Source organism: Gigantopelta aegis, chromosome 9, assembly GCF_016097555.1.
Source record: "Gigantopelta aegis isolate Gae_Host chromosome 9, Gae_host_genome, whole genome shotgun sequence".
Taxonomy (NCBI): Eukaryota; Metazoa; Mollusca; class Gastropoda; order Neomphalida; family Peltospiridae; genus Gigantopelta; species Gigantopelta aegis.
In genome coordinates, this window is record NC_054707.1 from 41144360 (window position 1) to 41164482 (window position 20123).

Below are 20123 nucleotides of genomic sequence, written 5' to 3' on the forward strand. Positions count from 1 at the left end.
CCCCCCCCCCCCCCCAAAAGTCTGGAAAACAAATATTCATATTTCCTAAGTTCATGTGTCATAAATAGGTAAATCATCCACATAGTAATTTGATCTATAAAGCTATACATAAAATTTCAGTGGAACAGACTGATGGACAGACAGACAGACAGACAGACAGACAGACAGACAGACAGAAATGAAACCAATAGTCCCCTCTGGTTGGACTGGTAGGGGACTAATAATTTAAAAAATCTATCCAAAAAATGTACTTTTATTACAACAAATCATGTCATCCATAAGCAAATCACAAACTTGATGGATTGTCAAGAAAAGCATTTTTAAAAGCATTCAAAGCCACATAACTATAAATAAAATATGTTTTGTTTTGTTTTTTTGGCCTTATTTTTAAAACTATGCCCACACATTGTGTAATCAAAAGAGATTAGATGCCAGACACAAAGCAGTTGCCACTCAGTCATGCACATTAGAAAAGCCTGTTGACATCACATAGTTTTCTCCTGATTAGCAAAAAAAGAGAGGGTATTTTATTTGTATTTTCTTCTATCGATAACAACATATTACAGCCTATGATACAATTAGCTGGGGGGGGGGGGGGGGGGGGGGAATATTTCAATGTGTCCACTTAAATGAATAAATCATATGACCTATTATTCCTCATGCAAACATTCCCATGCTTTTAGCCAGAAAATAATTTGAGGTACATAATAAAAATAAAACAGATCATTAAATGCCCCTACTAGGTGGTTATAGGGTTGAAATCTTTTGAAATTGGACATTGCATTTCATGTACTTTGACAAATTTTAAACAATTTACTATAACCTTTCCAAAAATTATAAAAATGTATCCAAATGTATCCATTAAATTTCCAAGATTTTAGGGTACGTAATTTTACCCTCTGGCCGAAACCCTGACTCCACTACTAACATAATCACAAAACTGTTATGCAATAATACAGCCATAAAACATATTTTTGTAACCAGACAATAAAAAATAAAACATAAAACTTTTGCAAAAATTCATCATAAAAATTGGGATAGAAATGTTTTATTTAACGATGCACTCAACACATTTTATTTACGGTTATATTTGTGTCAGACATATAGTTAAGGACCACACAGATATGGAGAGAGGAAACCTGCTGTCGCCACTTCATGGGCTACTCTTTTCGATTAGCAACAAGGGTTCTTTTATATGCACCATGGCCTTTAATATACCAGTTATGGTGCACTGGCTGAAACGAGATACAGTCCAATGGGCCCACCGACAGGGATCGATCCCAGACCAACCGCGCATCGAGCGAGCGCTTTACCACTGGGCTACGTCCCGCCCCGCTAAAAATTGGGATAAACAGCTCTCAAGATTTAGATCATCTTACAACATCAATTTAGTACAATTAATAACTTACTAAATATTTAATAATGATAAATATGCCACTGCATCTCAATTTTGCAACAGCTTTTTGTGGTGACACCGCTGATTATCTTCACAACTTTCGCAGGTTGGGTAAATGTGTTAATATTAGTGTAGGGAAACATAAAAAGCTAACATTTATATACAGTAGGACGAACTAAAAAGCACAATGTTTTACTGGATACAAATGACCTGACAAGGCACAAGACACTACTGCAACAAATATGTTTCCACATGTGAAACCAATGACTTGCACTAAATGCATACATGTAGCAACAATACCGATTATAACAGTAATTTCTAATGTAATATGTGATTATTTTATTGTGTACAAACACTGATAAAGAAACATGCAACTTTATTCTTAAAATTACTTATGGCACTAACATGCATTCCAGCAATATACACTAATGAGGCAAAACAATCATAAAGATTTCTAATAGAAAATGGCATTTTAATTGTTATAATCTGTGTTGCAGAAACCACACAAGTCACTAAGAGCTAAACAATATTTAACTCTTATTTTTGGATAATATTTTGTGATTAATTGGTCATAATAATAATTCTCTGAAATAATGAAAACCAGTCATGACAGGATTGCTAGCAAAGTAATATTGAAGTTACAAAAATACCAAACAATACTGAGTAGACACTGTGTTGGTCACGTATCCATCAATGGTGATAAATATTTTGGTCTTTTTATGGAATTAAGGTTTAAACAGACACTTCTGGGCATGAAACTCTAAGCTAATTTTCTACACAGAGATTGTAAATGTTGGAGAGGTTTTCTGCTGTCATTACTCCTACTGACTAGCAGCACAGGATATTTTATGTCTTTTTTTCCTCCAAATATTAACCAACTCCACCACAAATTTACTTTTACTTCGACACTAAAAGAACTTTCATAATAGCGTTTCTCCATATAGCCTAACTGGGTTTTTTTAAGGGTATGTTTTTCTAAGATGAATTTGATGAAAATGCCTGAAAACTTGTTATGCCCTAAAATATGCACATGCTCTAGCAATCACAGTTGGAGACAGAACAGCTTCTATCTTTCTGTTCCTTTGACAATGCTATTTGCAATTTTCACCAATTAGTATTTGATAAATTGTTGAAACCATTTCACAAATACATTTCTTTTTTCTTTCAACTAGTATACTAGTGTTATGATTGTTTTGCCTTAGGTTAATTTTTTTTATAATATACTCACTATTCTGATCACCTATCATAAAGGAAATCAAAATAATTTAAAATTGCATTACAGTCTTAAAAGCCCAACATTATAAATATTTTAAATACCCTAGAAAAAAATAAAATTAATGTCTACTGGGTGCAAGTATGTCTGACATAAAGCTTATGTTTCATCAATAAAGTCTCAAAAACTTTGATTCAGGAAGGTTTCCTAATATTATATTTTCCTAACAAAATATTAACATTACCACAAAATTATATAAAAAACCATTAAGATGAAAAAAAGTGTAACAATCACTTGAAATAATTAAGTGATCATAACAGTTTTTCAATGCTTAGAAAAAGTCAACACAAAGGTCCTTTGTCTACCACATAATTGAATGTCATCTGCATCAGGGTAGATAACCTTCAGAAGACTGCAGGTGAGATATCTTGCAGACATTGTGCAAGTCCATGTTATGTATACTGCATGCAATGCATTCACTAAATCATATTTCCTGTCATCTTGCACAACACACATACCCCCCCCCCCCCCCCCCCCCCCCCCCCCCCCCCCCCCCCCCCCGCCACCAAATGGTCAAATATAATAACAGAATAACATGAAGTTACTTACTATATTAAAATGTTTGACTTACTTTTTTCATTTTCTGTCAGAATTTTTAGTTGAAAAGGCAATTATTCTTAACAAATACTGGAACCTCTCAGTCATATTGAGGATTTGAAAGCTGAATGTGGCAGCTATTTTAATGATAAATTTGTTGTTTGACCAACAATGGATGTCAAAAAATATTGGGATATGAATCATACTTTGTTTTCAGTACAGACATTGTTCAATAAGACTCAAGGACTAAGAATACCAGTAATATATGGAGACCACTTAAATGTACTATACATATCTGTAAACTCAGTTAAAACTATAAAAGTCATCCAAAAAAAAGGTCCAAAAAAAAAAAAAGAGAGAGAGAAAATTATGAAAAAGCTGTCAAATATGCTATAGCAAAGTCATGGACAAATTGTAAATATTAAGGACATCAATAATAAGGGTTTTAACATGTAAGATGAGTTAAAAAGATGAAGATCACATAGGTAACAATGAAATGATTTTTATTTTTTAGTACATGTTAATAATAATAGAAGCCATCATCAATAATTTATTATGCATAATTTAAACTGGCATGTTTTGTAACTTACTTAAAATATATATTTGAAGAAAAAACCCAGACTTAAAATAAAAGCTTACCATCTAAGGCTCCTTCCAGTGTTCGTCCATGTTTGTCAGTGGGAACAAATTCCCTGACAATTGCACCATCATCTTCACCTTTGGAAAACCATCTGACAAAAACAAACATATTAAAACTAACTACATATACAGGGATTTATTCAGATGTTCTATGGTACCAAATACAGGCTCCTTCTCAAAAGCAAGTGACACTGAAAAATTCCAATTTGATGTTTAGTTAAATATTTCTGTAATTATGTTTTTTCTGATAAATTAAGTTGTACATTGCATCATCCAGTAGCCTAAAAGAACATCCCAGTTATGATTAAATTGCATCATTCATGGAACACTGGAAAATTCCTGAATAATACCCTGAAGTTATGAGCTATTCTGTACTGCTTGGCATAAAGACAATTATTTTCAATTCTTCATGTTTTTAACAAGTATTCTGAGAGTACAGCTAACAGGCCTAACAAATTTTCATATCTCCTAATTTCACGGGCCACAACTGTATTAAAAATGGGTAATTCACTTTGAAAGTCAAACTTCATCTATAATTGTATATAATAACACTATAAACAAGATTTCGTCTCAATATCTTGAGGCATTGTGCAAAAAAGGTCCAGAAAACTATATGTTGGATAGATGGATAGACAGACAGACATACAGGCATACAGGACTGAGACGAAACCAATAGTCCACTCCGGTTGGACCAGTAATGGACTAATAAACAAAGTTAAGGGCTATTCTGTACTGCTTGGCACAAAGACAATTATTTTCAATCATTCCTGTTTAAAAAAAAAAAAAGTAAAATAAAAAGCATGGCACCTATCCCAACCACTCCCCCTTCTCTCCAACATCACCACAATCATCTCACTTGTCTACATAGAACCAATAATCTTCCGTTTCAGTTCCGTCGTACGATTCTTCTTCCATCTCATCTATCCTGTCCTGAACTGATCCCTGTTTCTTCCTACGCCGCGCCATTCGTGGACTAGAATCGGAGTCGTCATCGTCCTTGTCAGACCTGTAGGTTGACAGTATCGACTGGCGGCGTTCTGCTGCCGACAAGGGCCGCTTCTGACGCTTTCTCGCACCTTGGATTGGTTGTCGCTGGATCAAAATCTGTAATTATATCAAACTCATATTTACTCATATCCAGCCCTTCTTTTCATTTCAGGTCAGTATTCTAAATGTATATATATATATATATATATATATATATATATATATATATATATTCCAGTTGTAGAAAATCACTAGAATGGGAAAAATATTTTTGGTTATATTATGGATTGATGCAGCAAATTCTTTTATATTTAAGTGGAAACTTTATCATCAAGCTAACTCACAACCCAGAAAAAGATAAAAGTTAAATGTGAGTTAAAAAGTATATAATAAGTGTTATTAATATGAAAAATAATCATAAGTTGGAAAAACAACAGTTACATTTGGTAATTTGGACATATAGTCTTAGAGAGGAAACCCGCAACATTTTTCCATTAGTAGCAAGGGATCTTTTATATGTACCATCCCACAGACAGGACAGCACATACCATGGCCGTTGATATACCAGTTGTGGTGCACTGGCTGGAACGAGAAATAGTCCAATGGGCCCACAGGCAGGGATCAATCCCAAAACGACCGCACACCAAGCAAGCACTTTACCACTGGGCTATGTCCCACCACTTTGGAAAAATAAGATCTAAATAATATTTCATGTAGTCTGACCTTGTCAAGAAACCATCCTGACATCTTTCCAGTCCCATCATGGCCAACACGAAGCTTCTTCAAGCGGCCAATATCTAAGGCTTCAACCTAAATTAAATTTAGAAAAAGTAGTTATTCTCACTGGTAATTTCAGTGGCTTAAATTTGAAAATGATAAAACACTCCTACAATAAGTCTAACAGAAGTTGATGTAAAATATCCTTTTCAAAACTATTTAGAATACACATATTCAGGATTAAGACAATATTGATGCAAATTTAAGATTAAATCAAGAACTGTTTCACGTTGAACAGTACTTAAACTGATACACAGAATACATATAAATTCAGTTTTAACACAAATTTACAAATCCCAATTCTCAAATACCTTGAATTTGTCCATCTTGCCCTGTTCGAAATTGTCCGTTTTGTTTCTCAGAAAGATTTCTTCCGTTTTCTTGTTGCGCTCTCCATACATCTGAATAAAGACACTGGCATCTGTCCCTGCAAACGTCTTGTCTCCCGTCCACACAGTCACTTCATAAGGAATCACTGGCAAAAACATTGCTTTATACAATCATTTCATGTACATAGGTCAGTGTTTCCCCCAGGATTTTTGTTCAGAGGGTTGGCAAAATAGTTTGACGTTAACTGAGCCCCCAAAGGGTGCAAAAATGCTAGGGAAGTTCGGGGGCATGCTCCCCGGTAATGTTTTTTTAAATTTTCCAGTTGTTTTTAGATGCATTATGAAATACATGTGGGTGCCATGTACACTTATAGAAAGAGATATTTTAAGATAGATTTTAATAATAATGTTTATTATTATTATTAAATATTTGCATAATGTCAAAACAATAATTTGAAAAAGAAGTATAAAAGTATTAGACTAAGCACAAACAGATAATACATATTAATGAATTACTGACTGTAATATGTATTATCTGTTATCTATCTATTTATCTAAAAGTAAAACCCAGGTCTTCTAGAATTAAATGTTTAAATATAATTTAAAAAACAACAACAACACACCAAAAAAAAGAGACCAAAAATAACAAACAAACATTTGGAAGTTCGTAAAACAATATGGTTATGTGCAACCTTTTAAAAAAACAACCACCCTGATCTGACGAGACTGGTCACCGTTTATTTTGTTATGCCTGCACTGTGTTAAGAGCAACAACTGTTTGAGTACCAGTCACTTAATACCATGGCGCCAAAATGACTGAAACATTTTGTTAACTTGGACTTTAATAAAATTACATCTGTAAGTATATTCATTTCAGGGATGGGGCATAGATTACCGGTGACCATATATTCATTAGTGAACTGTTGCATGTGAAAGGAAATCAAAAGTATTGACTTGTAGATCCGTTTTCCTTTTTTATCGATGTTGGTTGATTTTTATTTTTTTTTCATTCGATCATCATCGTGATGGTTTATTTTTTTCCCCCTCACTGGCCACCAGGCTCTAACAATGTACATATTTGTGGAATACTAGTATATTTATGACTACTAGCATTTGCATTTTTTTAATAATATCGGTGAATTAATCACAGAAGTGAACTCGTCCCTTTTTTTAATGGTTACAATTTTTACGGTCCCGGTAAAGAAATTCACGGGGTCGGTGCGGGGTCCTTCCAGCCCCTAGGGGAAACACTGAAATTAGGTTGAATCTGCAAGTTAAACAACACATTCTCCACTGGGTCCCCAATCTTTTAATATCTCCTGAATTCAAGAGCCAAAACTCTGTCAGAAAAGCCAGCTTTTATTTTTAACTGTACATTGATACGGCTATACACAAAATTTCATCTAAAAAGTCTTGAGGCATCGTGACCCAATAATTTTTCATATCTCCTAAATTCAAGGGCCAAACATCTGTGAAAAGTGGGTAAATCACAACTTGGTCAGTAACAGTACATGATAAAGCTATATACAAAATTTCACCTCAATAACAATATTTTCAGGTATTGCAAAACAAAAGTCCGGAAATGTTTTTTTCATATTTCTTACGTTCAAGGGCCATATCTCTGTCAAAAATGGGTAAATTGCCATGAAAGTTAAATTTCATCTGTAACAGTACATGATAAAGCTATATACAAAATTTCAGTTCAATATCTCAAGGCCTTCTAAAACAAAAGTCCGGAAAACCAATTTTCACATTGTCTGAGTTTAAGGTCCATAACTCCATCAAAAATGGGTAAATCACCATGAAAGTCAAACTTGATCTGTAACAGTACATGATAAAGCTATACACATAATTTCAGTTTAATATCTCAAATCCTTCTGTAAAAAACCATCCAGAAAACATATGTAGGACAGACGGATGGACAGACAGAAGGACGGAGATGAAACCTATAGTCCCCTCCGGTTGGACAGGTAGGGGACTAATAATTATAGAGGTTCAGAAAGAGCAACTACAGCTTTATTCAAAATTTATATTGATTCTCTATCTCTATATACATGAGTGGCTTACCCTTCTCTCGTTCTTCTTTAACAGATGCTTCCAGCTCTATCTATATACATGAGTGGCTTACCCTTCTCTTGTTCTTCTTTAACAGATGCATCTAGCTCTATCTATATATACATAGGTGGCTTACCCTTCTCTTGTTCTTCTTTAACAGATGCATCTAGCTCTATCTATATATACATAGGTGGCTTACCCTTCTCTTGTTCTTCTTTGACAGATGCATCTAGCTCTATCTATATATACATAGGTGGCTTACCCTTCTCTTGTTCTTCTTTAATAGATGCATCTAGCTCTATCTATATACATGAGTGGCTTACCCTTCTCTCGTTCTTCTTTAACAGATGCTTCCAGCTCTATCTATATACATGAGTGGCTTACCCTTCTCTTGTTCTTTAACAGATGCTTCTAGCTCTATCTCTATAAATGAGTGGCTTACCTTTCTCTCGTTCTTCTTTAACAGATGCTTCCAGCTCTATCTATATACATGAGTGGCTTACCTTTCTCTCGTTCTTCTTTAACAGATGCATCTAGCTCTATCTCTATATACATGAGTGGCTTACCCTTCTCTCGTTCTTTAACAGATGCTTCTAGCTCTATCTCTATAAATGAGTGGCTTACCTTTCTCTCGTTCTTCTTTAACAGATGCTTCCAGCTCTATCTATATACATGAGTGGCTTACCTTTCTCTCGTTCTTCTTTAACAGATGCATCTAGCTCTATCTCTATAAATGAGTGGCTTACCTTTCTCTCGTTCTTCTTTAACAGATGCATCTAGCTCTATCTCTATATACATGAGTGGCTTACCCTTCTCTCGTTCTTTAACAGATGCTTCTAGCTCTATCTCTATAAATGAGTGGCTTACCCTTCTCTCGTTCTTTAACAGATGCTTCTAGCTCTATCTATATACATGAGTGGCTTACCCTTCTCTCGTTCTTTAACAGATGCTTCTAGCTCTATCTATATAAATGAGTGGCTTACCCTTCTCTCGTTCTTTAACAGATGCTTCTAGCTCTATCTCTATAAATGAGTGGCTTACCCTTCTCTCGTTCTTTAACAGATGCTTCTAGCTCTATCTCTATAAATGAGTGGCTTACCCTTCTCTCGTTCTTTAACAGATGCTTCTAGCTCTATCTCTATAAATGAGTGGCTTACCCTTCTCTCGTTCTTTAACAGATGCTTCTAGCTCTATCTCTATAAATGAGTGGCTTACCCTTCTCTCGTTCTTTAACAGATGCTTCTAGCTCTATCTCTATAAATGAGTGGCTTACCCTTCTCTCGTTCTTTAACAGATGCTTCTAGCTCTATCTATATAAATGAGTGGCTTACCCTTCTCTCGTTCTTTAACAGATGCTTCTAGCTCTATCTATATAAATGAGTGGCTTACCCTTCTCTCGTTCTTTAACAGATGCTTCTAGCTCTATCTATATAAATGAGTGGCTTACCCTTCTCTCGTTCTTTAACAGATGCTTCTAGCTCTATCTATATAAATGAGTGGCTTACCCTTCTCTCGTTCTTTAACAGATGCTTCTAGCTCTATCTCTATAAATGAGTGGCTTACCCTTCTCTCGTTCTTTAACAGATGCTTCTAGCTCTATCTCTATATACATGAGTGGCTTACCCTTCTCTCGTTCTTTAACAGATGCTTCTAGCTCTATCTCTATAAATGAGTGGCTTACCCTTCTCTCGTTCTTTAACAGATGCTTCTAGCTCTATCTCTATATACATGAGTGGCTTACCCTTCTCTCGTTCTTTAACAGATGCTTCTAGCTCTATCTCTATAAATGAGTGGCTTACCTTTCTCTCGTTCTTCTTTAACAGATGCATCTAGCTCTATCTCTATAAATGAGTGGCTTACCTTTCTCTCGTTCTTCTTTAACAGATGCATCTAGCTCTATCTCTATATACATGAGTGGCTTACCTTTCTCTCGTTCTTTAACAGATGCTTCTAGCTCTATCTCTATAAATGAGTGGCTTACCTTTCTCTCGTTCTTCTTTAACAGATGCTTCCAGCTCTATCTATATACATGAGCTCTATCTATATACATGAGTGGCTTACCTTTCTCTCGTTCTTCTTTAACAGATGCATCTAGCTCTATCTCTATAAATGAGTGGCTTACCTTTCTCTCGTTCTTCTTTAACAGATGCATCTAGCTCTATCTCTATATACATGAGTGGCTTACCCTTCTCTCGTTCTTTAACAGATGCTTCTAGCTCTATCTCTATAAATGAGTGGCTTACCCTTCTCTCGTTCTTCTTTAACAGATGCATCTAGCTCTATCTCTATATACATGAGTGGCTTACCCTTCTCTCGTTCTTTAACAGATGCTTCTAGCTCTATCTCTATAAATGAGTGGCTTACCCTTCTCTCGTTCTTTAACAGATGCTTCTAGCTCTATCTATATAAATGAGTGGCTTACCCTTCTCTTGTTCTTTAACAGATGCTTCTAGCTCTATCTCTATAAATGAGTGGCTTACCCTTCTCTCGTTCTTTAACAGATGCTTCTAGCTCTATCTCTATAAATGAGTGGCTTACCCTTCTCTCGTTCTTTAACAGATGCTTCTAGCTCTATCTATATAAATGAGTGGCTTACCCTTCTCTCGTTCTTTAACAGATGCTTCTAGCTCTATCTATATAAATGAGTGGCTTACCCTTCTCTCGTTCTTTAACAGATGCTTCTAGCTCTATCTCTATAAATGAGTGGCTTACCCTTCTCTCGTTCTTTAACAGATGCTTCTAGCTCTATCTATATAAATGAGTGGCTTACCCTTCTCTCGTTCTTTAACAGATGCTTCTAGCTCTATCTATATAAATGAGTGGCTTACCCTTCTCTCGTTCTTTAACAGATGCTTCTAGCTCTATCTATATAAATGAGTGGCTTACCCTTCTCTCGTTCTTTAACAGATGCTTCTAGCTCTATCTCTATAAATGAGTGGCTTACCCTTCTCTTGTTCTTTAACAGATGCTTCTAGCTCTATCTATATAAATGAGTGGCTTACCCTTCTCTCGTTCTTTAACAGATGCTTCTAGCTCTATCTATATAAATGAGTGGCTTACCCTTCTCTCGTTCTTTAACAGATGCTTCTAGCTCTATCTCTATAAATGAGTGGCTTACCCTTCTCTCGTTCTTTAACAGATGCTTCTAGCTCTATCTCTATAAATGAGTGGCTTACCTTTCTCTCGTTCTTTAACAGATGCTTCTAGCTCTATCTCTATAAATGAGTGGCTTACCTTTCTCTCGTTCTTTAACAGATGCTTCTAGCTCTATCTATATAAATGAGTGGCTTACCTTTCTCTCGTTCTTTAACAGATGCTTCTAGCTCTATCTCTATAAATGAGTGGCTTACCCTTCTCTCGTTCTTTAACAGATGCTTCTAGCTCTATCTATATAAATGAGTGGCTTACCCTTCTCTCGTTCTTTAACAGATGCTTCTAGCTCTATCTATATAAATGAGTGGCTTACCCTTCTCTCGTTCTTTAACAGATGCTTCTAGCTCTATCTATATAAATGAGTGGCTTACCCTTCTCTCGTTCTTTAACAGATGCTTCTAGCTCTATCTATATAAATGAGTGGCTTACCCTTCTCTCGTTCTTTAACAGATGCTTCTAGCTCTATCTATATAAATGAGTGGCTTACCCTTCTCTCGTTCTTTAACAGATGCTTCTAGCTCTATCTATATAAATGAGTGGCTTACCCTTCTCTCGTTCTTTAACAGATGCTTCTAGCTCTATCTATATAAATGAGTGGCTTACCCTTCTCTCGTTCTTTAACAGATGCTTCTAGCTCTATCTATATAAATGAGTGGCTTACCCTTCTCTCGTTCTTTAACAGATGCATCTAGCTCTATCTATATAAATGAGTGGCTTACCCTTCTCTCGTTCTTTAACAGATGCTTCTAGCTCTATCTATATAAATGAGTGGCTTACCCTTCTCTCGTTCTTTAACAGATGCTTCTAGCTCTATCTATATAAATGAGTGGCTTACCCTTCTCTCGTTCTTTAACAGATGCTTCTAGCTCTATCTATATAAATGAGTGGCTTACCCTTCTCTCGTTCTTTAACAGATGCTTCTAGCTCTATCTATATAAATGAGTGGCTTACCCTTCTCTCGTTCTTTAACAGATGCTTCTAGCTCTATCTATATAAATGAGTGGCTTACCCTTCTCTCGTTCTTTAACAGATGCTTCTAGCTCTATCTATATAAATGAGTGGCTTACCCTTCTCTCGTTCTTTAACAGATGCTTCTAGCTCTATCTATATAAATGAGTGGCTTACCCTTCTCTCGTTCTTTAACAGATGCTTCTAGCTCTATCTATATAAATGAGTGGCTTACCCTTCTCTCGTTCTTTAACAGATGCTTCTAGCTCTATCTATATAAATGAGTGGCTTACTCTTCTCTCGTTCTTTAACAGATGCTTCTAGCTCTATCTATATAAATGAGTGGCTTACTCTTCTCTTGTTCTTTAACAGATGCTTCTAGCTCTATCTATATACATGAGTGGCTTACCCTTCTCTTGTTCTTTAACAGATGCTTCTAGCTCTATCTATATACATGAGTGGCTTACCCTTCTCTCGTTCTTTAACAGATGCTTCTAGCTCTATCTATATAAATGAGTGGCTTACCCTTCTCTCGTTCTTTAACAGATGCTTCTAGCTCTATCTATATAAATGAGTGGCTTACCCTTCTCTCGTTCTTTAACAGATGCTTCTAGCTCTATCTCTATAAATGAGTGGCTTACCCTTCTCTCGTTCTTTAACAGATGCTTCTAGCTCTATCTATATAAATGAGTGGCTTACCCTTCTCTCGTTCTTTAACAGATGCTTCTAGCTCTATCTATATAAATGAGTGGCTTACTCTTCTCTTGTTCTTTAACAGATGCTTCTAGCTCTATCTATATAAATGAGTGGCTTACCCTTCTCTCGTTCTTTAACAGATGCTTCTAGCTCTATCTCTATAAATGAGTGGCTTACCCTTCTCTCGTTCTTTAACAGATGCTTCTAGCTCTATCTCTATATACATGAGTGGCTTACCCTTCTCTCGTTCTTTAACAGATGCTTCTAGCTCTATCTCTATATACATGAGTGGCTTACCCTTCTCTTGTTCTTTAACAGATGCTTCTAGCTCTATCTATATACATGAGTGGCTTACCCTTCTCTCGTTCTTCTTTAACAGATGCTTCCAGCTCTATCTATATACATAGGTGGCTTACCCTTCTCTCGTTCTTCTTTAACAGATGCTTCCAGCTCTATCTCTATCTCCTTATCATCCTGATCCTTGGCCAGCCACCGGTGTGCAGCGAAGAAGTACTGCAGGCCACGCGACGGTATGTCAATGGTAACACTGTCCAAAAACCAACCCGATCCAGGCTTATGTCCGTCATGACCTATTCGAATCTTTTTTATCTGAAACATTTTAATAATAGTTATAATAAATAATTTTTACAAAAAAAATTGAAACATTTCCTCATTACATCCTAAGTTTAATTACAATAATAATAATAATAAATACATTGAAACCTATCTAAACCAGATCACGCTAAAATACACACAGTAATATTTGTTTGATAATTTCACACTGTGCAGATTGCTTCAACAGCAGCTGATTGGTCGGCTTATAAATGATGTTTGGCTGGTACAATAACCATTGTCATATTAGCCTATTAGCTGTGGTTTAAACAAAGTTGTAAGTTTTTTCAATGTTTATATTTTGTATTATTATTATTATTTTTATTATTATTATTATTATTTATTTATTTTTAAATTTATTTCCCCAGATAATTTTGGCAAAGTCAAGGTTGGGGTGCCTTGCCTCAATGCCTTACAGAATTTATATGCATAGAAATATTCAAATATATTCAACATATGCACACATTTAAATAGATATATAAAATCTACACAGTTTGTTTAATTGTACAGTACATTCATTTTTTTTTTATAAACTAAAACATGGATATTGAAATGGACTCAATATACACCCGTAAGCTATTTGTTATGTTTATTTGTTCTGAGGACGGGCTAGTGCAAAGAAAACAAGGTTGAAAAAAAACAAAAAAACAAAGTGGTTGTAGTATTACAAAGGTGGACAAGGATGAGAAAAACAAAGGAAAAAAAAAGAAAAAAAGAGAGAAGATATTAGTTAGTTTGAAATATCGTGATTGTAACACTATCATAATAGAGATGGAATAATGAGATTTAATAATAGAGATAAAAAAAATATATATATATTTATTGTAGTTGAAACTGTGTAGATATTTATATACTGTAGATAAAATCAAAATTGTTTCTAGTATTTTTTAATCAAAAAGATTAAGCCACTTGGACCATTCGATGTTAAATTTATCATATTCACAGTTTTTATAATAGATATATTTTTCGATGTGAAATTTCTTTTGTAGAATCACTTTTATAGTATCAATACATAGATTTCTTTTAACCATCTTAATTGAATAAATATAATATTTAACATTAATTATTAACCAGTTTATATTTTTTGCCTTTTTATCATCTATCATACCAAAAATAACTATATTTTTAGTAAATGAAATGCGAATTCCAGTTTTTATAAAGATCCATTTTTCAACATTTTCCCAAAGTTCTCGGACTTTGTCACAATCATAAAACAGGTATTGTAGCGTTTCTGGGAGATTATTACAGAAAATGCATTTATTTGAATCAATATAATTTATCATATGTAGAAATGTATTGGTACTAACAATTCTGTGTAGCAATCTGTATTGAAACCATATTAATGAAGTGTCTTTCACGCATTTAAATGGTATAAGATAATACTTTGTTCATGTATGAAGACCTTTATCTGCGTATTTTGTTTGTGCTTTAGGAGTTTTTATTTTATTATTCAAAGTGCTGTATATAGCCTTACTTGATGCATTCTTATTTAACAACATTTTTAATTTAAAAGGCAGAATTGGTATTTTAATTGCAATATATTCTGTTATATTGAGACTGTTTTGTATTTGTAAAAAAAACTTTTACAGCATTTGCCAACGATGCATCACTTAAAAAAATTGTGTTTATGTTATATTTGTGTGAAACATTCGAAATTTAAAACTTTTCCTTGCTCATCAAGCAGATCACTAATAAAAATAATACCTTTCTTAATAAAGTTCTTGTATAAAAATGGTTTATTATTTAACAGTATTTTACTATTAAACCAAATATTTTGTCCCTGTATATCTTCAGTAATTTGGAACTTTTGATGTTTTTGAACTAGTGCCCAGATGCATAAAACATCTCGCCAAAACATATTTTTTATGCTTTTCTTTTTAATTTAAATAAAATAATCACCATATATATATATATATTTTGTATTATTATTGATATTATTCAAAATAAATGCTATCATAATACAGAGAATAATTAGTTAATGACATAGAATATCGGCTTTATTGTGAAGGTAAGAATGGGAAATTCCAAGAGGCATGCAGAGCAGAATTTCTCATTTGGCCTGAACAGGATAAAGCTGATATCCTACTTCTTTAACTAGTTATTAGCTTTATCCTGTAGACCATAAAATTTGAGAGAGAAAACGCTATTATTTGTGTTATTTCTGTTATATTGTACGATGACCTAGAGGTCAAATGAGCGATTCTGTAATGTAGCAATGCATGCGACACCACATGAGTGACGTCAAAAGTCATAATCTGCTAGTATAAGTTTACGACTTTGTTTTGATTGGTCATCATAATTAGCCAATAAAAACAGTGGTTGCAGAATAAAATAAAATTAACAAACATTGTACTGATGTCATGCATGACTGAAGACTTTAAATTCTGGTTTCTGAAGGCTTTCTAAGTTATTAAACAACATTATTTGTGTTTTTGTAAACGTCTGCAAGATAGGTGAAAAATTTGTTTAACAGAAATATTCTCCAGTAAATATGTATCTAAAAAATAAAAAAAAATAAAAAAATTAAAATGACATGTTGAACTTATACTGATGGAAAGAAATAAAGGATCACACAGATAGCAACAAGAAATAATGACTGCATCAAAAATCAATTCATAGTGTCAGAAATTGGCTGGGAACTTATAGGCAGTACATTCAATACTACAGATATTCAATTCCACATTACAACTTGGTATGAAATACTGACATTACTACGCTAGTAGTGAATTAAATTTGGTCTACAATTTGATGTGTTCCCTTATTTCTTTCCATCAGTATATTAATATTTATTTCTTACATCTCCAATATCGCTGGCATCTATCTTGAACAGATCTGTCCGATTGCGTTCAAACTTATTTTTCCCAGACTCGGACTGATGCAAACGCAGAAGTCCTGTATCACCCTTTGTGCCGAATATTTTCAGGTGAACATTTGCGTCTGTTCCTGCAAACCTAAAGTCTCCTGTCTTCACGTGGATGTGATAGGAAGTTGCTGTAACACAAATATTGTAAACGTTAAAATTTGTTTTGTTTAACGACACCATGAGTGTATGAGACTGGAGGTCAGAAGGGTCAACTTCTCCCACCCAACCCCCTCCTATGCTGGAGCACATTTTTGCATTCACGCAAAAATTATGGAGACATCATTCAGGCACAATGAGCTGGCTGGAAAACACTTTCACCATGTATTTACATGACACTCCTCACAATATTAGGTTGTAACCCATGTAAAAGTGTATAGTGTTCGTTTGGAATCATATACAGATATTTGGTAGTATTGCAAATATGAATAAACATTTTTATCCAGATTTGGGAATTTTTTTAAAAATTAAACAATAGTAGAACATTAAAACAGAAATAATGGTAAAGAAAACAAGAACTATTCATCGTGTGCCGTGATATATTTATTCATTTATTCACTGTGATGATATAAGTTTTCAGAGAGAAAACCTTCACTAGAGACTTAAGTCCATCATTTCACTCATTTCATTTCATTTAACTAAATAATAAATTGTATTTACTTCATTTTTAAACAAGAACACTAGGCCAGAGACCTTGTGAGTGCCAAATTTCAAAGGTTTACTGGAAACTGTCCAAAGAATTAGTCACGAGGACTATTTGTCAACAGCAGTAATACATATTTGTGCCAAATCTGGAAGTACTTAATGAAGAAAAAACTACAAGGCTTACTGTTGAGCATGGCTAAACCTTCGGCCATCAGCTCCCTTTCAATCAGCCCATCATCTTGATCTTCAGCAAGCCACCTGTAACCAAAAACCCCCAAAAAACTTAAGTCATTACACTGTTGTATTTCCCTTCATCATTCCCAAAAATGCAAACCACAAAAACAAGTCAACAAATATTTTTCTCCATCTACCTGCATGGCATCTGCTAAAATGATTTCAAGACTATATGTATATCTGAGTTATGACAACACATTTGTTTGAATGCTTTAGTTGTGAAGAGTTTACTTCCAAAAAAGAATGAAAAGCACTGATTACTGTATAATATACAATCATTAAACAAATATATTTTCAAAGACTACCTGCACAAGATGTCTTAGATGAGCAGGAGCAAAAACAAAGACATTCAGACCATAAAAGTGAAGGTAAAAGAAGGAAGTAGCTATGACGTAACCAGAACACTGTGACCTGGGCCCCGTTCTACAAGCGATCTTAGCCCTAAGATCACCTTAAGTGCATATGTTAGCTATGCAGTTAGTGATCTTAGGGCAAATATCGCTTCGTGGAACAGGGCCCAGGACTCATTGGAAGATTTCTGCCATATGATTAGATGTTTGGATGTTCAGGTCAACACATGAGTTGGGGGGGGGGGGGAGAAGAAGTGGCAATAGCATAGGTTTGAGGTCAGGTTATGTATAAAAAGAAATCGCTCTGCGTATAGCAGATCAACAAAGCATTTTTTTTCTGAATGTGTCATAATTTTCATACAATCATACCTACTGCATGGATGCATATATCCTATCATTGCACAGACTCACCTGTTGCACTCAAATGTGGTATCATATTTGTTGTTTCCATCCTGTTTAACAATGACCTTGTCCAGGAACCAACCACTGCCCATTCCTTTCCCATCATGGCCAATCCGAATCTTGTTCAGTTTCATCAGAGTCACAGCTTCGACGGAGAAAATGTCAACCTGGACAAAAATAAGAGGAGTATAATAATAAAATTTGATGACCATCAAATAACTGTGATTCTGTAAATTCCTAGTCAATCTATAACAAACCCTGTCAGGGCTAACAAACATAGTGGGGGTTTTTCAAAGAGATTCCCCATGGACATACAATCAAACATCGTCATATGACCTCTGTATATCATGAACTCAGTATATCTTGAAATTGATAAATTATCCAAGGCATAATTTTCATTAGTAACAACAGTACTAAGTTTATTTTATTCAAGGGCTTGAATGTAATCATGGCACCAAAGGCAATTGCCATAGATTGAACTACCTTTCAACAGAATATATTCACAGGTAATAACCAACTATCAAATTAAATGATACTGGCAATGAACAACTTCTCAAATTTCTAAGGAACCAGTTTTTGTACGAGTGTTCAAAACTGATTGCACATGCAGGTTTGAACTTAGTTGAAGTTTACAAGAAAGTAGTTTTAGGTTACGAATACACATTTTTAAAGTCATGTATGTATCTTTCTCTTCTGTGATTACAAGCATAGACATTTTACCTTCATAACCAGCTATGGTAAACACATTGAGACATTTTTATTGTTACTTAAACCTACATTGGAAATGTAAATAATAATGTTGTCAAATCAATTAATAATTGCAATGAGCATGCATTGCAGGGGTTTTTTCTCCCAAAAATGAGAATGTAACATTGTAAAAGATGACCTAACTTTCACAACTGATTTAGGCCCAAAACATGTACCAAAGCTGGATCTGGTTCTGGTAAGTTTGGCACTGTCACAATATCATCAAGCTATCAATTAAGGAGCATTTCATGATTTATATGTTTGTCTTTAAGTAGTGACAGAAATTATGTCTGTCTTATTTATCTTACATCTTTTCGTCACAGATACAAACATACCAGCTGATTACAAACAGAAAGCAAAATATTCATTTTCAAATATGAATTATTAATGGATACATAACTAAAACAACCACATGTTCACATATCCTATAATAGAACTAATGTAAGAACATGCAAGACCATCTGATGTAATCCTTTAATTAATATTAATTATTTACGAACCTGCAGAAAGCATTAATCATGCATGCCATGCAAGTTTCTGTCATATATGTATCTACAGTAAAATATTCTAGTCTACAATATACATCACTTTCACTGGAAGGGTAGATATAGAGTACATACAGGTACCAATATCAGATTTTTAAGGGCAGATACATGTATACGGCTATGGGTACAACATCAGTTTTATAAGGGAAGATACAATGGTATATGTTAGTATCAGTTTATATTCAAATATATGTCTCATCTAGGTTGGGAGTTTGTCTAAAATGCTGGAAGTGGTTGGGCGGGGTGGGGAGGAACATCAGGATTGTTAATAGTAGTGGGTCTTATTATTAATTTTCTAAATTTAAACACCCATATAAACAGGGATGTGATGAGAATAAAACAATATTGCTTACAATTTAACTATGTATGTATGTATATATGTATTGATGTATGAATATCTATATAGTGTATGTATGTCGAGATTGACTATTATATACATAGATATTATAACACACTGGGGCAGGGGATAATTAAATCCTTTCTGGCCTCACAAATTGTCCCTTGCCGTTGCTGGGACTCGAACCTATGGCACCAAATCGCTCACAACTTTGCAGACTTGCCACGATACCTTTTGAGCTATCAAGACATCCATAAAAGGATGCTCTTTAACTCAACTATATGCATGAGGTCTACAAGCTACCCAGTCGATCCCACTTACGTGCATGAAACAGTGGGCAGACCTGGCACTGGCTAGTATGTATTGATGTATGAATATCTATATAGTGTATGTATGTCGAGATTGACTGTTATAGACATAGATATTATAACGCACTGGGGCAGGGGATAATTAAATCCTTTCTGGCCTCACAAATTGTCCCGTGCCATTGCCGTGTATGTATGTATGTATGTATGTATTGATGTATGAATATCTATATATTGTATGTATGTCGAGGTTGACTGTTACATGCATAGATATTAACGAAATGGCGCAGGGGATA

The 20123-nt window shown here is 34.6% G+C and overlaps 1 protein-coding gene across 1 annotated transcript in view; it reads right to left on the reverse strand.

Moving 5' to 3' along the window:
- LOC121380574 (lipoxygenase homology domain-containing protein 1-like) overlaps nucleotides 1-20123 on the reverse strand; it is a 114328-nt gene that overhangs the window by 48928 nt on the left and 45277 nt on the right. Inside the window, exons 13-21 of the mRNA XM_041509452.1 lie at nucleotides 17903-18060; nucleotides 17092-17165; nucleotides 16200-16393; nucleotides 13207-13399; nucleotides 5921-6084; nucleotides 5556-5642; nucleotides 4702-4949; nucleotides 3846-3937; nucleotides 2625-2636 (exon numbers count right to left, since the gene is read on the reverse strand). Coding sequence (XP_041365386.1) covers nucleotides 2625-2636; nucleotides 3846-3937; nucleotides 4702-4949; nucleotides 5556-5642; nucleotides 5921-6084; nucleotides 13207-13399; nucleotides 16200-16393; nucleotides 17092-17165; nucleotides 17903-18060 — 1222 coding nt within the window. The remainder of the gene's footprint in view (nucleotides 1-2624; nucleotides 2637-3845; nucleotides 3938-4701; nucleotides 4950-5555; nucleotides 5643-5920; nucleotides 6085-13206; nucleotides 13400-16199; nucleotides 16394-17091; nucleotides 17166-17902; nucleotides 18061-20123) is intronic.